A 13885-nucleotide genomic window follows, 5' to 3' on the forward strand; every position below is an offset into this window, starting at 1 on the left:
GTTTTCACCATGTAAACAAAATATCGCCAATCAAAGAATCTTTAAAAAACTTTTTTTACTGTGTTAAATAATCCAGCAACAAAATTAGGCAAATCCATAAACAGTACAAAAACTTCCATTAATTTTTCCTTTTTGCACAGTTTCAAACAATCGCCAAATTTTAATACTTATTTGGGAAACATTTCGAATGAAACTCTTTAGCGCCATTTTATGGTGACCAAAAGTATCTCAGCACCTGGCGATAATATCTTTGTAACGAAAATTAATATATCGTTTTTACAAAGTAAGGAAAGAAGGAGGGAGCATCATCGAAGGTATCACAAAACGATTCCCGCAAATTCGGTAAAATCGCACCAAGAGCCCACAATGATTGAAATTTCCCAAAATAACTAAAGCAAGTATAAGGGGATAACGAGCAACGTCAATAGCAATACAGAGAAGGTTTTAGATTCCATGTTTAAAAAAAAAAAAAATGTATCAACAGATTAATCTTTTTAAACATGAGAAGAATAATTTCATGTTTTGGAAATTTGTATATGCTTAAATATAGTGCTTTCGTTTCTAAATCAATACTATTTTGTTCTTTATACTTATTGCTATTTTACTTTTATGAGTAAGGAAGAAACTCTACTTTTAATCATGTCAAAAAGATGTGTTTTAAATTCTTTCACTTAAAACAGAAAAAAAAAAGCAAGTAACGATTTTTTCTCATAATTATTACTGACCCAGGCAACGCCGGGTATTTTTGCTAGTAATAATATATTTTTTCACTAACAAGCTTGAGTTCATGCAGAATTTTTCATTTTATGTTACTCTCATGTTTCGTATCATTTTTAAAATGACCCGTTTTTTCAATTTACCATTCGATGATTTTTACCAAACTTTCAAAGATGTTGGACTCTGCTGATGGAAGTAGAGCAGTTTGATCGTGTAATATGTTAACTACTTTCACAAACCATTTTTTCTTTCTTCTAATCAAAAACATAGACGGAAGTTTTCTATCTCTGAAGATTCTTAAATTTCGAAATTTGTGTGTTTAATAAATGACTCATTTTGATCATTTCCGGAAAATATCTATCTCTGTGTATCTGTGTGTGACCGATTTTTAGACTCTGTGCGTATTTAGGACTTCAATTTCGATAAGCTTTCAGAAGAACGCACCATCCCCATCATCAAAAGCCTTCCTCAATTTTGTTTTTATGGTTTCAATTTCAAAAAAATGTCCGCCGAAGAGTCGTGAATTCCTTTCTTAAATAACATTATCAAAATTCAACTACATTTAAGTTTCTGGAATTTTAATTTCGAAAACTGCCTTTGGAGGTTTCTTGAACTTCTCTTCCTAGTAACATTACCAAAAATATCGTCTAAAACTGCCCTTTTAAGGATACAAGTTCTAAAACTTTCCAATGAAGTGCCCCTTTACCGCAGTTCTCGCAAACATCATAAAAGTAGTTTTAAACTTCGTTTTTAGGCTTAAATTCTGAAACATGTAGAGCTTTAGGGAGCTCCACCCAAACATCATCGAAGGTAGGCTAAAATTGCGTGTTTCTAGCTTGAATTTCGAAAAACTACCTGCCCCGAATATTACCAAAGACGGCCTACCATCGCGTTTTCAGCACTTTCAAAAAAAAAACCCCTCCCCTAATATAATAGAAGACAATTTATAATTGCTTTTTTGGAGTTTGCCAAATTGTCACGGGGGGGTCCACAGAAGTTCCAGGGGAGAACCCTTGAACTCCCTTCTCCCTACCATTATCAAAGATGGGCTAAAACTTTATCTGTTGGAGTTCTAATGCCAAAATATTGCTAAGGAAGGCCACCGAACCTGTACCTCCCCCCCCCTAACATTACTGACTGTCAAAAACTGCTGTCGAAACTTGCATTTTAGAGTGACAATTAAAATAAAGTTCGGTGGGAAAGCTTCCAAAAACTTTCGCCTCCCCCCTCCCTCCCTCCCCCAACCTTAAATTGAAGGTCGATTAAAATTTCAGAGCTTCAGTTTTGAAAAACTGAATGTCACCTCACGTTTTCAAAGACGATCTACACAATCGCGTTTTAAACCTTTAATTTCAAAAATATTCTAGGAAGAGCCCCCGAACCCCCTTTACGTAACATAACCGAAGAGGATCTCCACAATTGCGCAGTGGAGGTCGTAGTGGAGGCACGGGAGAGTCCAAGTCTCCGCCTAACATTACCAAACAGCGGTTTTAGAACAATATTTTCGAAAAAGTTCCGGGGGAGAGCCCGGACCCCCGCTAATATTACCAAGATTCGTCTAAAACTATATTTTTCGTGTTTCAATTTCGAAAAATTGCCACAGGAGGGCCATTAAGCCTCACCTTTTCCTAACATTACCAAAGATCGTCTAAAAGTACAATTTCGATTTTTTTTGGGAGGGGGGGGGACCCCAGGAAACCTTAGTTTTGAGTCAATATTATACTTAGGATAGGGGTTGTTGATTCCTTCCTAAATCAAAAGTTGAATCCACTGCCTCTTGGTATTTAAAAATATATTAGAGGAACAAGGTGGAGGTAAGGCTATAGCTAAAACTCATACCCCTTCCCCTTTTGTTTTTTAAGTTCTCGACGGCCCTGAAAAACTTAATTTTTATCACTATTTTAACTGAGATTAATACATGAATTACAAACTGTGCCAAGGCATACTCTAAAAAAATAGAGCGAATCTGGGTGGTCGCAACACTCAAATTTGAATTTCCGAGCAAACGGCAAAATTTATTTTAGTATTAGCAACGATTACTACAATGGTGGTCATTTTTGGCACCTTCAACCCTTGGTCTCTTATGAACTTTTTAAAAAGTCGGTCGTGACATTAGTTTCACATCATGAAAGTTTTTCTCTTTTTGTAAAACATGTTGAACAGTTCCAGAACTGCATCGTAACTTAAATTCCCATCTAATATCTCTTGATGCTTGTGTTTTTCGGAGCAAGTTCGTCTTATGATCATGTGTTTCACACATACAGAAACAGAAGATTTCCTACCTGTTTGTCCTTGTGGTCTTAATTTGCCCTAAATGACCGATCTCTATGTATTTAGATTTGTTGCTATTTGACGTACAGTGAGTCATGAAGTTTTTCAAGCAACATGCAACCATTTTCCTTTTTCTAAATTCTTCAATCTTAGTTACCTAATGGCATGACTGTAAAAATGGAATGTGACATCACCAAGCTCTTACTAAGCGTTACATCCTTATGTAGTGCAGTGTGCAAAACAAGAAACAAGCAAATTTTGCTTTTTAGAATACACAAATCTAATTGTCCTTATAATTGTGTCCAAATAACAGGGATGTCTAAATTCAAACTTTATTCTATAAGTTTGAAATTCCTATGTATTTCCAATAAAATTCACAAAAAATTTTATTTTAAAAGAAATTTACAGTCATAACATTTGCATAACTTTCCGACCAAATGCAGCCAAGATTTGAGGAATATTTCTTTTGTCCTTATAATTTTGACCACGACTGTTGCAAGCTCTTAAATTTATAATAAAAAAACTATTGCTAAAACTTGTAATTGCGCTCGTAAATAAAAGTTTGTTTTTTATTTTTTTTTTTTTTTGTAGGTAACTTTATTAATCTCAAGCAACTTGTTTTTTTTTTTTTTTTTTTAAATATATTGTTTTATTGATTCATTAAATGAATGCGAATGATCGTAAATTTAACTGAAAATTTGGGACTCAAAAAAGTGTTGTTTAACCTAATTTAAAAGCAAGAGAATTGGAAAAAAATGGGGGGTGGGGGGATTTTGCGCCATTGAGCTTGTGGGGGAGATGGACACCCCTGGAGTGCTTCAGTTTCTAGCTATAATACGAGGTTCTGAAACTGAAATTGTACTTAAATGCTCATTTTACAGGTTTTCTCTTAACAACTTTTAGAGAGACACCTCTACCCCAGACTCTGTTTTACTTACTATCCAGAGTTCTAATGTATTTCGTGAATGTACTCCTATTAGATTCAATCATGGTTGTTTCAACAACTATTTTTGCTTTAGTATTTCAATGTATTTGTGGATTTTCATTTTTTAAAATTTTCTCAAAAAATAAAACGGTTAACAAAATAAATGTATTTCCACTGCAACATTTTCTTAATGCTCACCCTCTCTAACAAATGCTTTAATATTTTAAACAGAGGCTGAACTGTGGGCGATCTACGTACCTGGACTAGTTTAAAATCAAACAAAAGGCACTTCGCCTTTGTCTAGTTCTCACCAAAATTGCCTTAATTCTGCCCCTGCCTCAGCCGTTAGTGACATAACCAGAAAAAAGTTTTAAGGAAGCACATTGAAAAACACAAAAAACAGAATTTTTTTTTTTTTTTTGATCGGATAAGGAAAAAGTCAAAAGGTGTCCGGTCAAAATTTTGAAACTTTTACTTTCAAAAACGCAATTTTAGCCTGAAAAACGCGATTATAGGCCATGTTTTTTGACGTCAGGGTAAGGGATGGAACTCAAGGACGGACCTTGATCGACTTTTTTTTTTTAATATAAATTGAAATCAATTCCTCCTTCCCCTGCAAGTTTTCTTAGTTGAAGTTTCAAAAACGCAATTTTATTTTATGGGAAGGGGGAACTGAAGCCCTTCCCTGGAAAATTTCACAAGATTAAGGTCCAATAAATTTGAGCAATGTTTTAAGTACAGGGTTTATTCCATTTAAATTTATTGTAAGTGTCGTTTAAAGAACCCATTGCTTGTGATATTAAAAAAAGGAGGTATGGGGACCCTTGCCCGAAAATTTTCCTAAACTCAAGTCTTAAAAATGCAACAGCAAAGAAATATTTTATAATATTAGTGCCAGTACTTTTTTCGAAATTAAAGCTCGAAAAACGCAATGCATTTTCGATCTTGTTGAGTATTTGTGAGCTTTCCCCTAAAACTTACAAATATTTGATGCAAAAGAATGACATCTTTGTTTTTAACATATTATCTTCTTACTACTATTATATATGCGAAAGTTTGTCTGTATGGATGTATGGATGGATGTTTGTTACTCTTTCACGCAAAAACTACTGAACGGATTTTGATGAAACTTTACAATAATATAGCTTATGCATCAGAATAACACATAGGGTAGTTTTCGTCCCATTATGGGGGGCAATAAAAGACAATTTTCGTATAAATTCTCTAATATTGGGATGAAAAAATACTTGCACATATTTACATTATATGTCCATCGAAAGCTCTGATTTTTCTGCTGAAGATGGCACTTATTCGAAATTTCTAAGTAGAATAAAAAACGAGTTATGAGCTTTTTAGTTCCATGTTCGAAGGCTTTCCTAAACTCAATACAGTATTTAGTGTATCATCTCAACTCCCTGTCGATAGCGGCAATTGTTGTATTGTTGACTTTCTTTGCTTTTCGTGACTGTTCAAGGCTTTTCTCAAGTCAAATCTTGAAGTAAGATTTTTGCACAAGATTGGCAAATAATACATGATTTGGCTGATCATTTTCCACTTAAACGGAACTTTAATGTAATTAATGGTTTTTATTATTATTTATGCTGATTGAACGCTTACTCATTATCCAATCAACCAGCAGATCGCCAAAATTTTTGCAGAAAGATTTCCGTAGCTGATGCATTTGGCAGTTTTTTCAACGTCGCTGTTTTTGAAGCCGAAGACTACGTCATAATGTTTCTCAGCTTTCACCATGTGAACAAAATATCGCCAATCAAAGAATTTTCAAAAGACTTTTTTTACTGTGTTAAATAATCCAGCAACTAAATTAGGCAAATCCATAAACAGCACAAAAACTTCCATTAATATTCCTTTTTGCACAGTTTCAAACAATCACCAGATTTTACAACTTATTTTGGAAACATTTCGGATGAAACTGTTTAGCGCCATTTTATGGTGACCAAAAGTATCTCAGAATCTGGCGACGATATCTCTGTAACGAAAATTAATATCATATCGTTTTACAAAGGAAGGAAAGAAGGGGGGAGAATCATCGAAGGTACCCCAAAATGACTCTCGCAAATTCGGTAAAATCGCACCAAGAGCCCACAATGATTGAAATTTCCCAAAATAGCTAAAGCAAGTATAACAGTATAAGGGGATTACGAGCGCAGCTACTTTTTTTAAATCACTTCGTACTTCATTAGCCATACAGAGAAGGTTTTAGACTCCATGTTAAAAAAAAAGTATCAACAGATTAATCTTTTTAAACATGAGAAGATTAATTTCATGTTTTGGAAATTTGTATATGCTTAAATATATTGCTTTCGTTTCTAAATCAATACTATTTTGTTCTTTATACTTATTGCTATTTTAGTTTTATGGGTAAAGAAGAAACTCGATTTTTAATCACGTCAAAAAGATGTGTTTTAAATTCTTTCCTCAAAACAGAAAACAAAAGCAAGTAACGATTTTTTCTCTTAATTATTACTGACCCAGGCAACGCCGGGTATTTTCACTAGTAATATATAAAAATCAATGTCCTGAGATAACATATATACATATATATATATATCAACGCACAGCCGAAACCGCTGAAGCTTCAGACTTGAAATTTGGCAGGCATGTCCGCATGATTACGAAAGTAACCACTAAGAAAGGATTTTTTGAAATCTCAATTAGTTCGGGAGAAATTGATTAAAACCTCTTAATTTCTGCGAAATAAAAACCTGTCATTGAATTCAAATCCCTTATTTTCGAAGGCTTTCCTCCATTCAAATCATTATTCAGTACTTCATCTCAACTTTTGGTCGATAGCAAACTATAAATTTGATATTGTTTTTGTTTCTCACGTGGTTCTTCGAGGCTTTTCTCAAGTCAAATCATAATGTTTCTGTCTATTGCTTACATTTTTTCAAAACTAGAAACGAAGTTTTTAAAAACATCATCACAGGCGGACTATCCTTTTGAATTTAGAAGAGTACAGTTTCCTGTTAAAGTTTGCTTTGCAATAACCATTAATAAGTCACAAGGACAGACATTAAAAGTAGAAGGTATCGATTTAAGAGAAGAATTTTTTTCACACGGCCAATGTTATGTAGCTCGCTCCAAAGTCAGTTCATCAAGCAGCTTAATAATTTTAGCACCAGAAAAAGAAAAGAAAACTAAAAATGTATACAAAGAAGTTCTTGCTTAAACATAGGTATATCAATAAAATGTGGATGGCCTGTGTTTGCAAAGATAATCAATACTTTGAAAGGATCGTTAATAACAGTTAAAGATCGGTTAAGGACAAAGGCATATATGTAAGGAGTCTAGGGGCCCCGGGATCCTCCCTAAATTAGAAAAAGTTATAGGTAATAAGTAATTATTACAGGGGATTTTCGAAACTAGGTGCACCAAGCACTGTTAACCCCTGCTAATTACATTACCCGAGCAATGCCGGGTACGGGAATGCTAGTATATATATGAAAACTGTATAAAGTTGGTTCACGTAAAACCAAAAAACTCTTTAAAAGAATCATTGGATGAGTCCAGATCGAAATTTAATTTTGATGTAATTTGCTTCGATAAATACATTTTCTATTTTTATCTGCAAATCATTTATTCGTGTTCTTAGTTTGATCAATCTAAATAACCAATTCAGTTTTAATAGCTTGTTTTTTTTATCTAGTGGGATAACATTTTACTAGGTATATATTTGAACTTCTTTTACATTTCCATTTTTTGAAAAGTTTTTGGTTCATTAATGTTTTACAAATCTTAGAAACATATTAATTGCTTGTGTTTTAATTTGTACTATGCATAGCCCTCTGATTGTTCTGTTCATTAATACGTAAAAAAAAAATCAAGTATGTATTATGCACTGATGTTGTAACTAACTTGATTTTTCTGTGTGTACAAGGGGAGAGGAGTGCCAGGAAACCTTCCCCTCGGGCGCCGTCTTATCTTCGGACGGCCGCCCGGGCCCTGACTTCATTATACCATGCTTTCTTCCTATGTTTGCTATTGGCGAAATAGCGTTTTTTGCCTTCTTGATTGTGATCTCTAATGAACTCCGTGTGAATCCACAATCAATAAGCACCACAATCAAGAAAAAAAACACGCTACTTCATTATACGATGCATTCTTCTTATGTTTGCTGTGGTGAAGCAGCGTGTTTTGCTTCTTGACTGTGTCTTTAATGAACTCCATGTTAATCCACAATCAAGAAGCACCACAATCAAGAAGAAAAACATTACTTCATTATACGACGCATTCTTCTTATGTTTGCTGTGGTGAAGCAGCGTGTTTTGCTTCTTGATTCCACAATCAAGAAGCACCACAATCAAGAAAAACACGTTACTTCATTATACGACGCATTCTTCTTATGTTTGCCTGTGGTCAAGCAGCGTGTTTTGCTTCTTGATTGTGATCTCTAATGAACTCCATATTAATTCCACAATCAAGAAGCACCACAATATAGAAGCAACACACGCTACTTCATTATAGCAGACATAGGAAGAAAACATCGTCTAGCCCCAAGATGGCGGACGCGTCGCAACTTACTCTACGATTCAGGGCTTTACGCCAGAGAGCTGTAGATCGAATCTTCCCAAATCGGTAGCCGTGTGAAACTCCTCCCTTATTTTTAAGTCCCCTGTATGTATGTGATTCACTTTGTTTTTATCTCTGTTACCTCTTCTTATTTTTTCAATGTTTTTCTTAGGTAAGTTCCGTCGAGAATTTCGAAGATCATTTTGCTGCCTGTGCAACCCAGAAGTGGACACGCAAACTCCCACTCAGACACAGACTATGAGACTAGTGTGAAAGATCAAGGAAAGTAGACTTTCTGCTCTACCACCAATCTAGTTCTACAACTGCGAATGTATCATCTATACTTTTCAAGTTAGAAAACTCTCACATAAGCATGTAATTCACGAAGAACACTTCGAGCTCCAGATGGAAAAACAATTATATGGATATAATTGTGAAAATCAAATATGAGAGAAACGGTAGTGCTAGAATTCAAAAATAAAAAGAATGCACAATAGGGCGAAAGAATCAAAAGTGAAAAGAGAAAGCATTTAACTTGATTAATTAACCTGTACGTGATTTGATCGGTTGCTGTGCAATTGTTCTTCAATTTTTATTTTAGCAAACCGTCTATTTACAAGTATTCAAGTTTGTAAAACCAGGAATAAAACAACATACTCCCCCTTCCTTTGATACTGCAAGGAAAACACAAGGTGGTTATAACTAAACTTCCAATGTTAACAGATTTCAACATTTTAAGTGTGTGAGAAAACTGCCACTAAGTTTCGTACACGTAGAACAATTAGGGTAGCGGCACCAGTAACAGACATGCTTACGACATCGCTCTCAGGTTAACTCAACTTTCTGAGCCTTTTAATGTATTTAAAATTTTTAAACTATTTTTCTCTCATGCAACTACATCTCATCTAACGTTTGGCTGCTTATGGATCACTCTGAATCAGTTAATTCTATTTTTCTTTGTTCAAATTAGAAAAAACGTCCGATCCCTAGTAACAAACACCGAAAAATCTTATGCTACCCAGTAACAGATAGGATGAGGAAAGGATGAGTAACGGACAAAAATCCCTTGTTCTCTTCAAAATGTGCAAAAGTTCTTTATTTTAAAATTAAAGCCTTATTTGATTCAAATGAACATGAAACACCAGCTGGCCTCGTGGTATCTGTTCATAACCTTCCACTACTGCCTTATAAATACCAACTGGCTCATAAAATCCACTATGATAACACTAGATGATTTCACCGCATTCATGGGCCACAGTAACATCAATTTTACCCGCCTAAAATTATTATTATTCAAATCCAAACTTATGACTGTGTACATCTGATCTAACGTTTGGCTGCTTATGGATCACTCTGAATCAGTTAATTCTATTTTTCTTTGTTCAAATTAGAAAAAAAGTCCGATCCCTAGTAACAAACACCGAAAAATCTGGTGCTACCCAGTAACAGATAGGAAAGGATTAGTAACGGACAAAAATCCCTTGTTGTCTTCAAAATGTGCAAAAGTTCTTTATTTTAAAATTTAAGCCTTATTTGATTCAAATGAACATGAAATACCAGCTGGCCTCGAGGTCTCTGTTCATAACCTTCCACCACTGCCTTATAAATACCAACTGGCTCATAAAATCCACTCTGATAACACTAGATGATTTCACCGCATTCATGGGCCACAGTAACATCAATTTTACCCGCCTTATTATTCAAATCCTAATCCATCCAATATTCTTATTATTCAAATCCAAACTTATGACTGTCTTTTACTGGACCCTTGTCGGTTACTTGTGGCGTTACCCTACATGAGATGCACTCTCAAGAAATTTTAAAATGATTTTGTAGTTCAAAAATGTATACCAGAGGGCTTGATTTGGAGACTTCCAATCAACAAATTGAATGACCGTTCAATGATGTGACGAACTGACTTATTTACTGGCGGACAGTAAATGTTCAAATTAATCGGTGTCATCTCGGTGTTGGTCATTTCTTTTGTCAAATTTGCTGTCTTTCTGCGTAAAGCGTCACCGTGTAGAGATTCTTTGAACTACAATTTATTCTTTCGAAATTCTTAAAGATTTCCGTGGTTCACATAACTTCCCGTTTTAGCTGGAAGATAGCTGCTGGTATTCGATTTTTAACTATTACCACCTTATAGATCTAATTTTCGCAACATTAATTGAGTTCAAGTGAACAAGTAGCAAAAATTCATAGAATTCTAAGTAGATAATTTGAGGGAAATCAACAAACTTTTTTCACAAGATCGTTGAAAATATTTTTTTAAAGAAAAAATATGTCATTTTCTCAAATGCCTTTTTATTTAGTGAGTTGAATCAATTTCGTGAAACAAAGACTAACAATAAACGTAAAATATATTTGGTGTAAAATCAATAATTATCAAGCTTATCTTATCAAAGGATTTCTCAGCCCCATGATTCCCAGTTTCAGTCTCTATTTTAGTTCCATCCATTTTGGGCATTACATTTTGGTCTAACTAAGATTATGATGATTCACCCATTCTGCACGCCTTGTAATTATTCCATACCAGAACGCTACAGAAGTTATGATAAAGCAAATGATTCCTTCTCTGTACTAAAGTAAGTCATTCCTCTCTGTACATAGTATGGTTCTGATAAGAAGACGCTTGACCTTGCACCAGCTCGATTAAGTAAAACAGGAGAAATGCTTACACTGGCACAACGCCAACGGCCGTTGCAGGTAAAGTAAACCGGTTTTCCTCACTTCTATCTAAACAAATGCAATCGCTTAATGCCTCTCCCACCGGAAGCCATCTTATCAGAGTCAGACTATACTAACTATTCTCCGATTTTGTAATATTTGAAATCTTTCATGAAACATTTTCTCAGATTCCGCACAATTATTGTTGTCTGTTTCCTTGTGTGTGTGTATATATATATATATATATATATGTATATGTAAATATCAAGTGATTTACAACAAAATAAATATTTAACTCGCCTCAATCACTTTTCATTTATCCCGTCTGAGAGTTTTGCATCATGTTTACTGATACTTAAAGGTTGGACCACGTAAATTTACGTTTTTCCCACATAACTTCTTTTCAGAGAACCGCACCAATCGCGTTTATGAAAGAAAAAAAGGTAGCGGTTGAAAGCGCACAGTGGAAACACTGTTTTTGACAAATAAATCATTTGCCCTCGTCTCCCCGTTATCGAGATGTTAGGTATTACTCTCTTCAGTCGGGCAACATTTTAAGAAAAGTCACTAATTTAGCGAGGAATGGAACATTCTGGAGACAGTAATCGTAAAGTTTCTTAAATATGACAAAGCCACAGCGACTGTTCTAGAATATTTCATATGGTCATATTCAGTTTGGTGCATCCTAATAGATAGTGATTGCAATACCGAATACCGGTATTTCGAGCTATTTTGCAATTTCGTAATAACGGTATTTGCTGAGGTAAAATACCGATATTTTCGGTATTAGCTGAAAACAATAAATATTTTTATTTAATAGAGTTATCAATTTAACTTGTTTAATATCTACTGTTATTTTTAATGTACATTTCTTTTTCGATGTGACAGTACCAAAATCAATCTATTGATAAGCAAAACTAGCTTCACAAAAGCACAAATTAGTAGAACATCAGTGACTAAAAGTAGCAGCACGATTACAAAATGATATTTTCATTACTAGATAGTGAGAGGAATTGTATTTTCGTGAGTTTATGTGCACAACATGTTTTTATTTTTCTCATTTCCTTGATCACTCAATTTAATTTTAAATGTAATTACGAATGTATTTGTGTCATGAACAATTTATTCCATTCATGAATTGCAGCAACACTTTATGATTGTATTTTAAAAATGTTTGTCTCAACTGTACTGAATTTTGAGAAAACTTTTCGTGTTAGTGTAACAAATGGTAATTTGTTGGTCACCGGTATTAGTGTGGTGTCCTGTCTCGCTATTTAGCTTCATGCTCGCGACATTTATATAGTGCCTTAAAATTCTGCATAGATGAAAGGCATAATCAAATGCACGTTACTTTCAGATATTTACATATTTGTAAGGAATTATGAAAAGAAAAATAAAACGGCAGTAAGTAGTAAGTTACTGCCCCTATCTGGCTTATAGGGCGGTAACTTACTGATCAGCACAAAAGTGGTGTCTGCAGTTAAGCTCAAAATGAAAAAATGCTGGTTAAATTTTACAGATATCCATTATTCGCAATTCCAATGAACTACAGAAAACGTAGCAGTCTCTGGCTAATGACCGCTGAAAGAGATAAAACCAAGACGGAACGGATCATATCCACTTGCATAGGATCATAGCGGATTTTAGGGGGGGGGGCTGGGGGTCCGGGCCCCTCCCAAAAGGAAAACTATTTCATTTTTTAAATTGAATGAAAAGAACACAAAAGATACAAATCTTATTTTAAGAAACGTGTTTTTGTTTGTTAAAGTAGTAATACTAGAGTCAGAGACCAGAGCGGCAGCAGACATTTAACTCACTAGTTTCGAATTCAAAGGAGCGTATTATCATGATTCGTCTATTAATTCTTCTTTGACGGAATCAGTAATTAATATTTTTTTAAAAATATGTGGGAAGTCACTAGAAAAGTTCCTTCGATCTAGGAAGCTTTTTGTGAAATAGTGGATTTATTTGCCAGCATACAAAAAATGCAAAATGAAATAATTAATTGAAATTGGCAAAACCATAATGTTAATAAATACGGCATGTACTTTAAAATTTTTAAAAACAAATCAGCAACTGCTTTGAAATTTGCAAAGAAGTAGTTTCTGAATTCTTCAATAAAACTTATACCTCATGAAGATATGATTTTCTTACTTACATAATATTTCATAGTTAAAATATAAATTAATTTATAAAAACTCAAATAAGGTATAGGTTTATTTAATAACTTTGTCCTCGTGTTGTAATTCCCGTGAAAAATTTCTAATTAAAACCGTTCATTTTACAGCACCTCCGTGAAATTATATAGGGTTTAGTATTTAATTGGCTTGAAACGCTAAAGATATTTTACATCCATGTTCAAAGTAGAAAAGTTCATAATAGTTATGTACTTAAAAGTAGATTAAATGGCCTTGAAAAACATTTAAAACTAAGGTCATGAAAACTTTGTTATGAAACATTGACAATGGTGGTGGGGTTTCTTGTCCTCGTGTTGTAATCCTCATGAAAATGTTTCTAATTAAAACCGCTCATTTTACAGCATCTCCGTGAAATTATATAGGATTTAGTATTTAATTGACTTAAATTGATAAAGATATTTTACATCCACATTTAAAGTAAAATGTGTTTAGTAGTTATGTACTGAAAAGTAGATTAATTGGCCTTGAAAAGCATTTAAAACTAAGGTCAGGAAAACTTTGTTATGAAACATTGACAATGGTGGTGAGAGGCTTTTCAATTTCATGGGCCCCCTCCAAAAGTTTTTTCTGT

General features: G+C 34.1%; 1 protein-coding gene across 1 annotated transcript in view; it reads left to right on the forward strand.

Moving 5' to 3' along the window:
• LOC129222998 (orexin receptor type 2-like) overlaps nt 1–8744 on the forward strand; it is a 96503-nt gene extending 87759 nt beyond the window's left edge. Inside the window, exon 5 of the mRNA XM_054857562.1 lies at nt 8619–8744. Within this exon, the coding sequence (XP_054713537.1) occupies nt 8619–8719 (101 nt within the window). The 3' untranslated portion in view covers nt 8720–8744. The remainder of the gene's footprint in view (nt 1–8618) is intronic.
• The last annotated feature ends 5141 nt before the right edge of the window (nt 8745–13885 follow it).

Source organism: Uloborus diversus, chromosome 5 (genome assembly GCF_026930045.1).
Source record: "Uloborus diversus isolate 005 chromosome 5, Udiv.v.3.1, whole genome shotgun sequence".
Lineage (NCBI taxonomy): Eukaryota > Metazoa > Arthropoda > Arachnida > Araneae > Uloboridae > Uloborus > Uloborus diversus.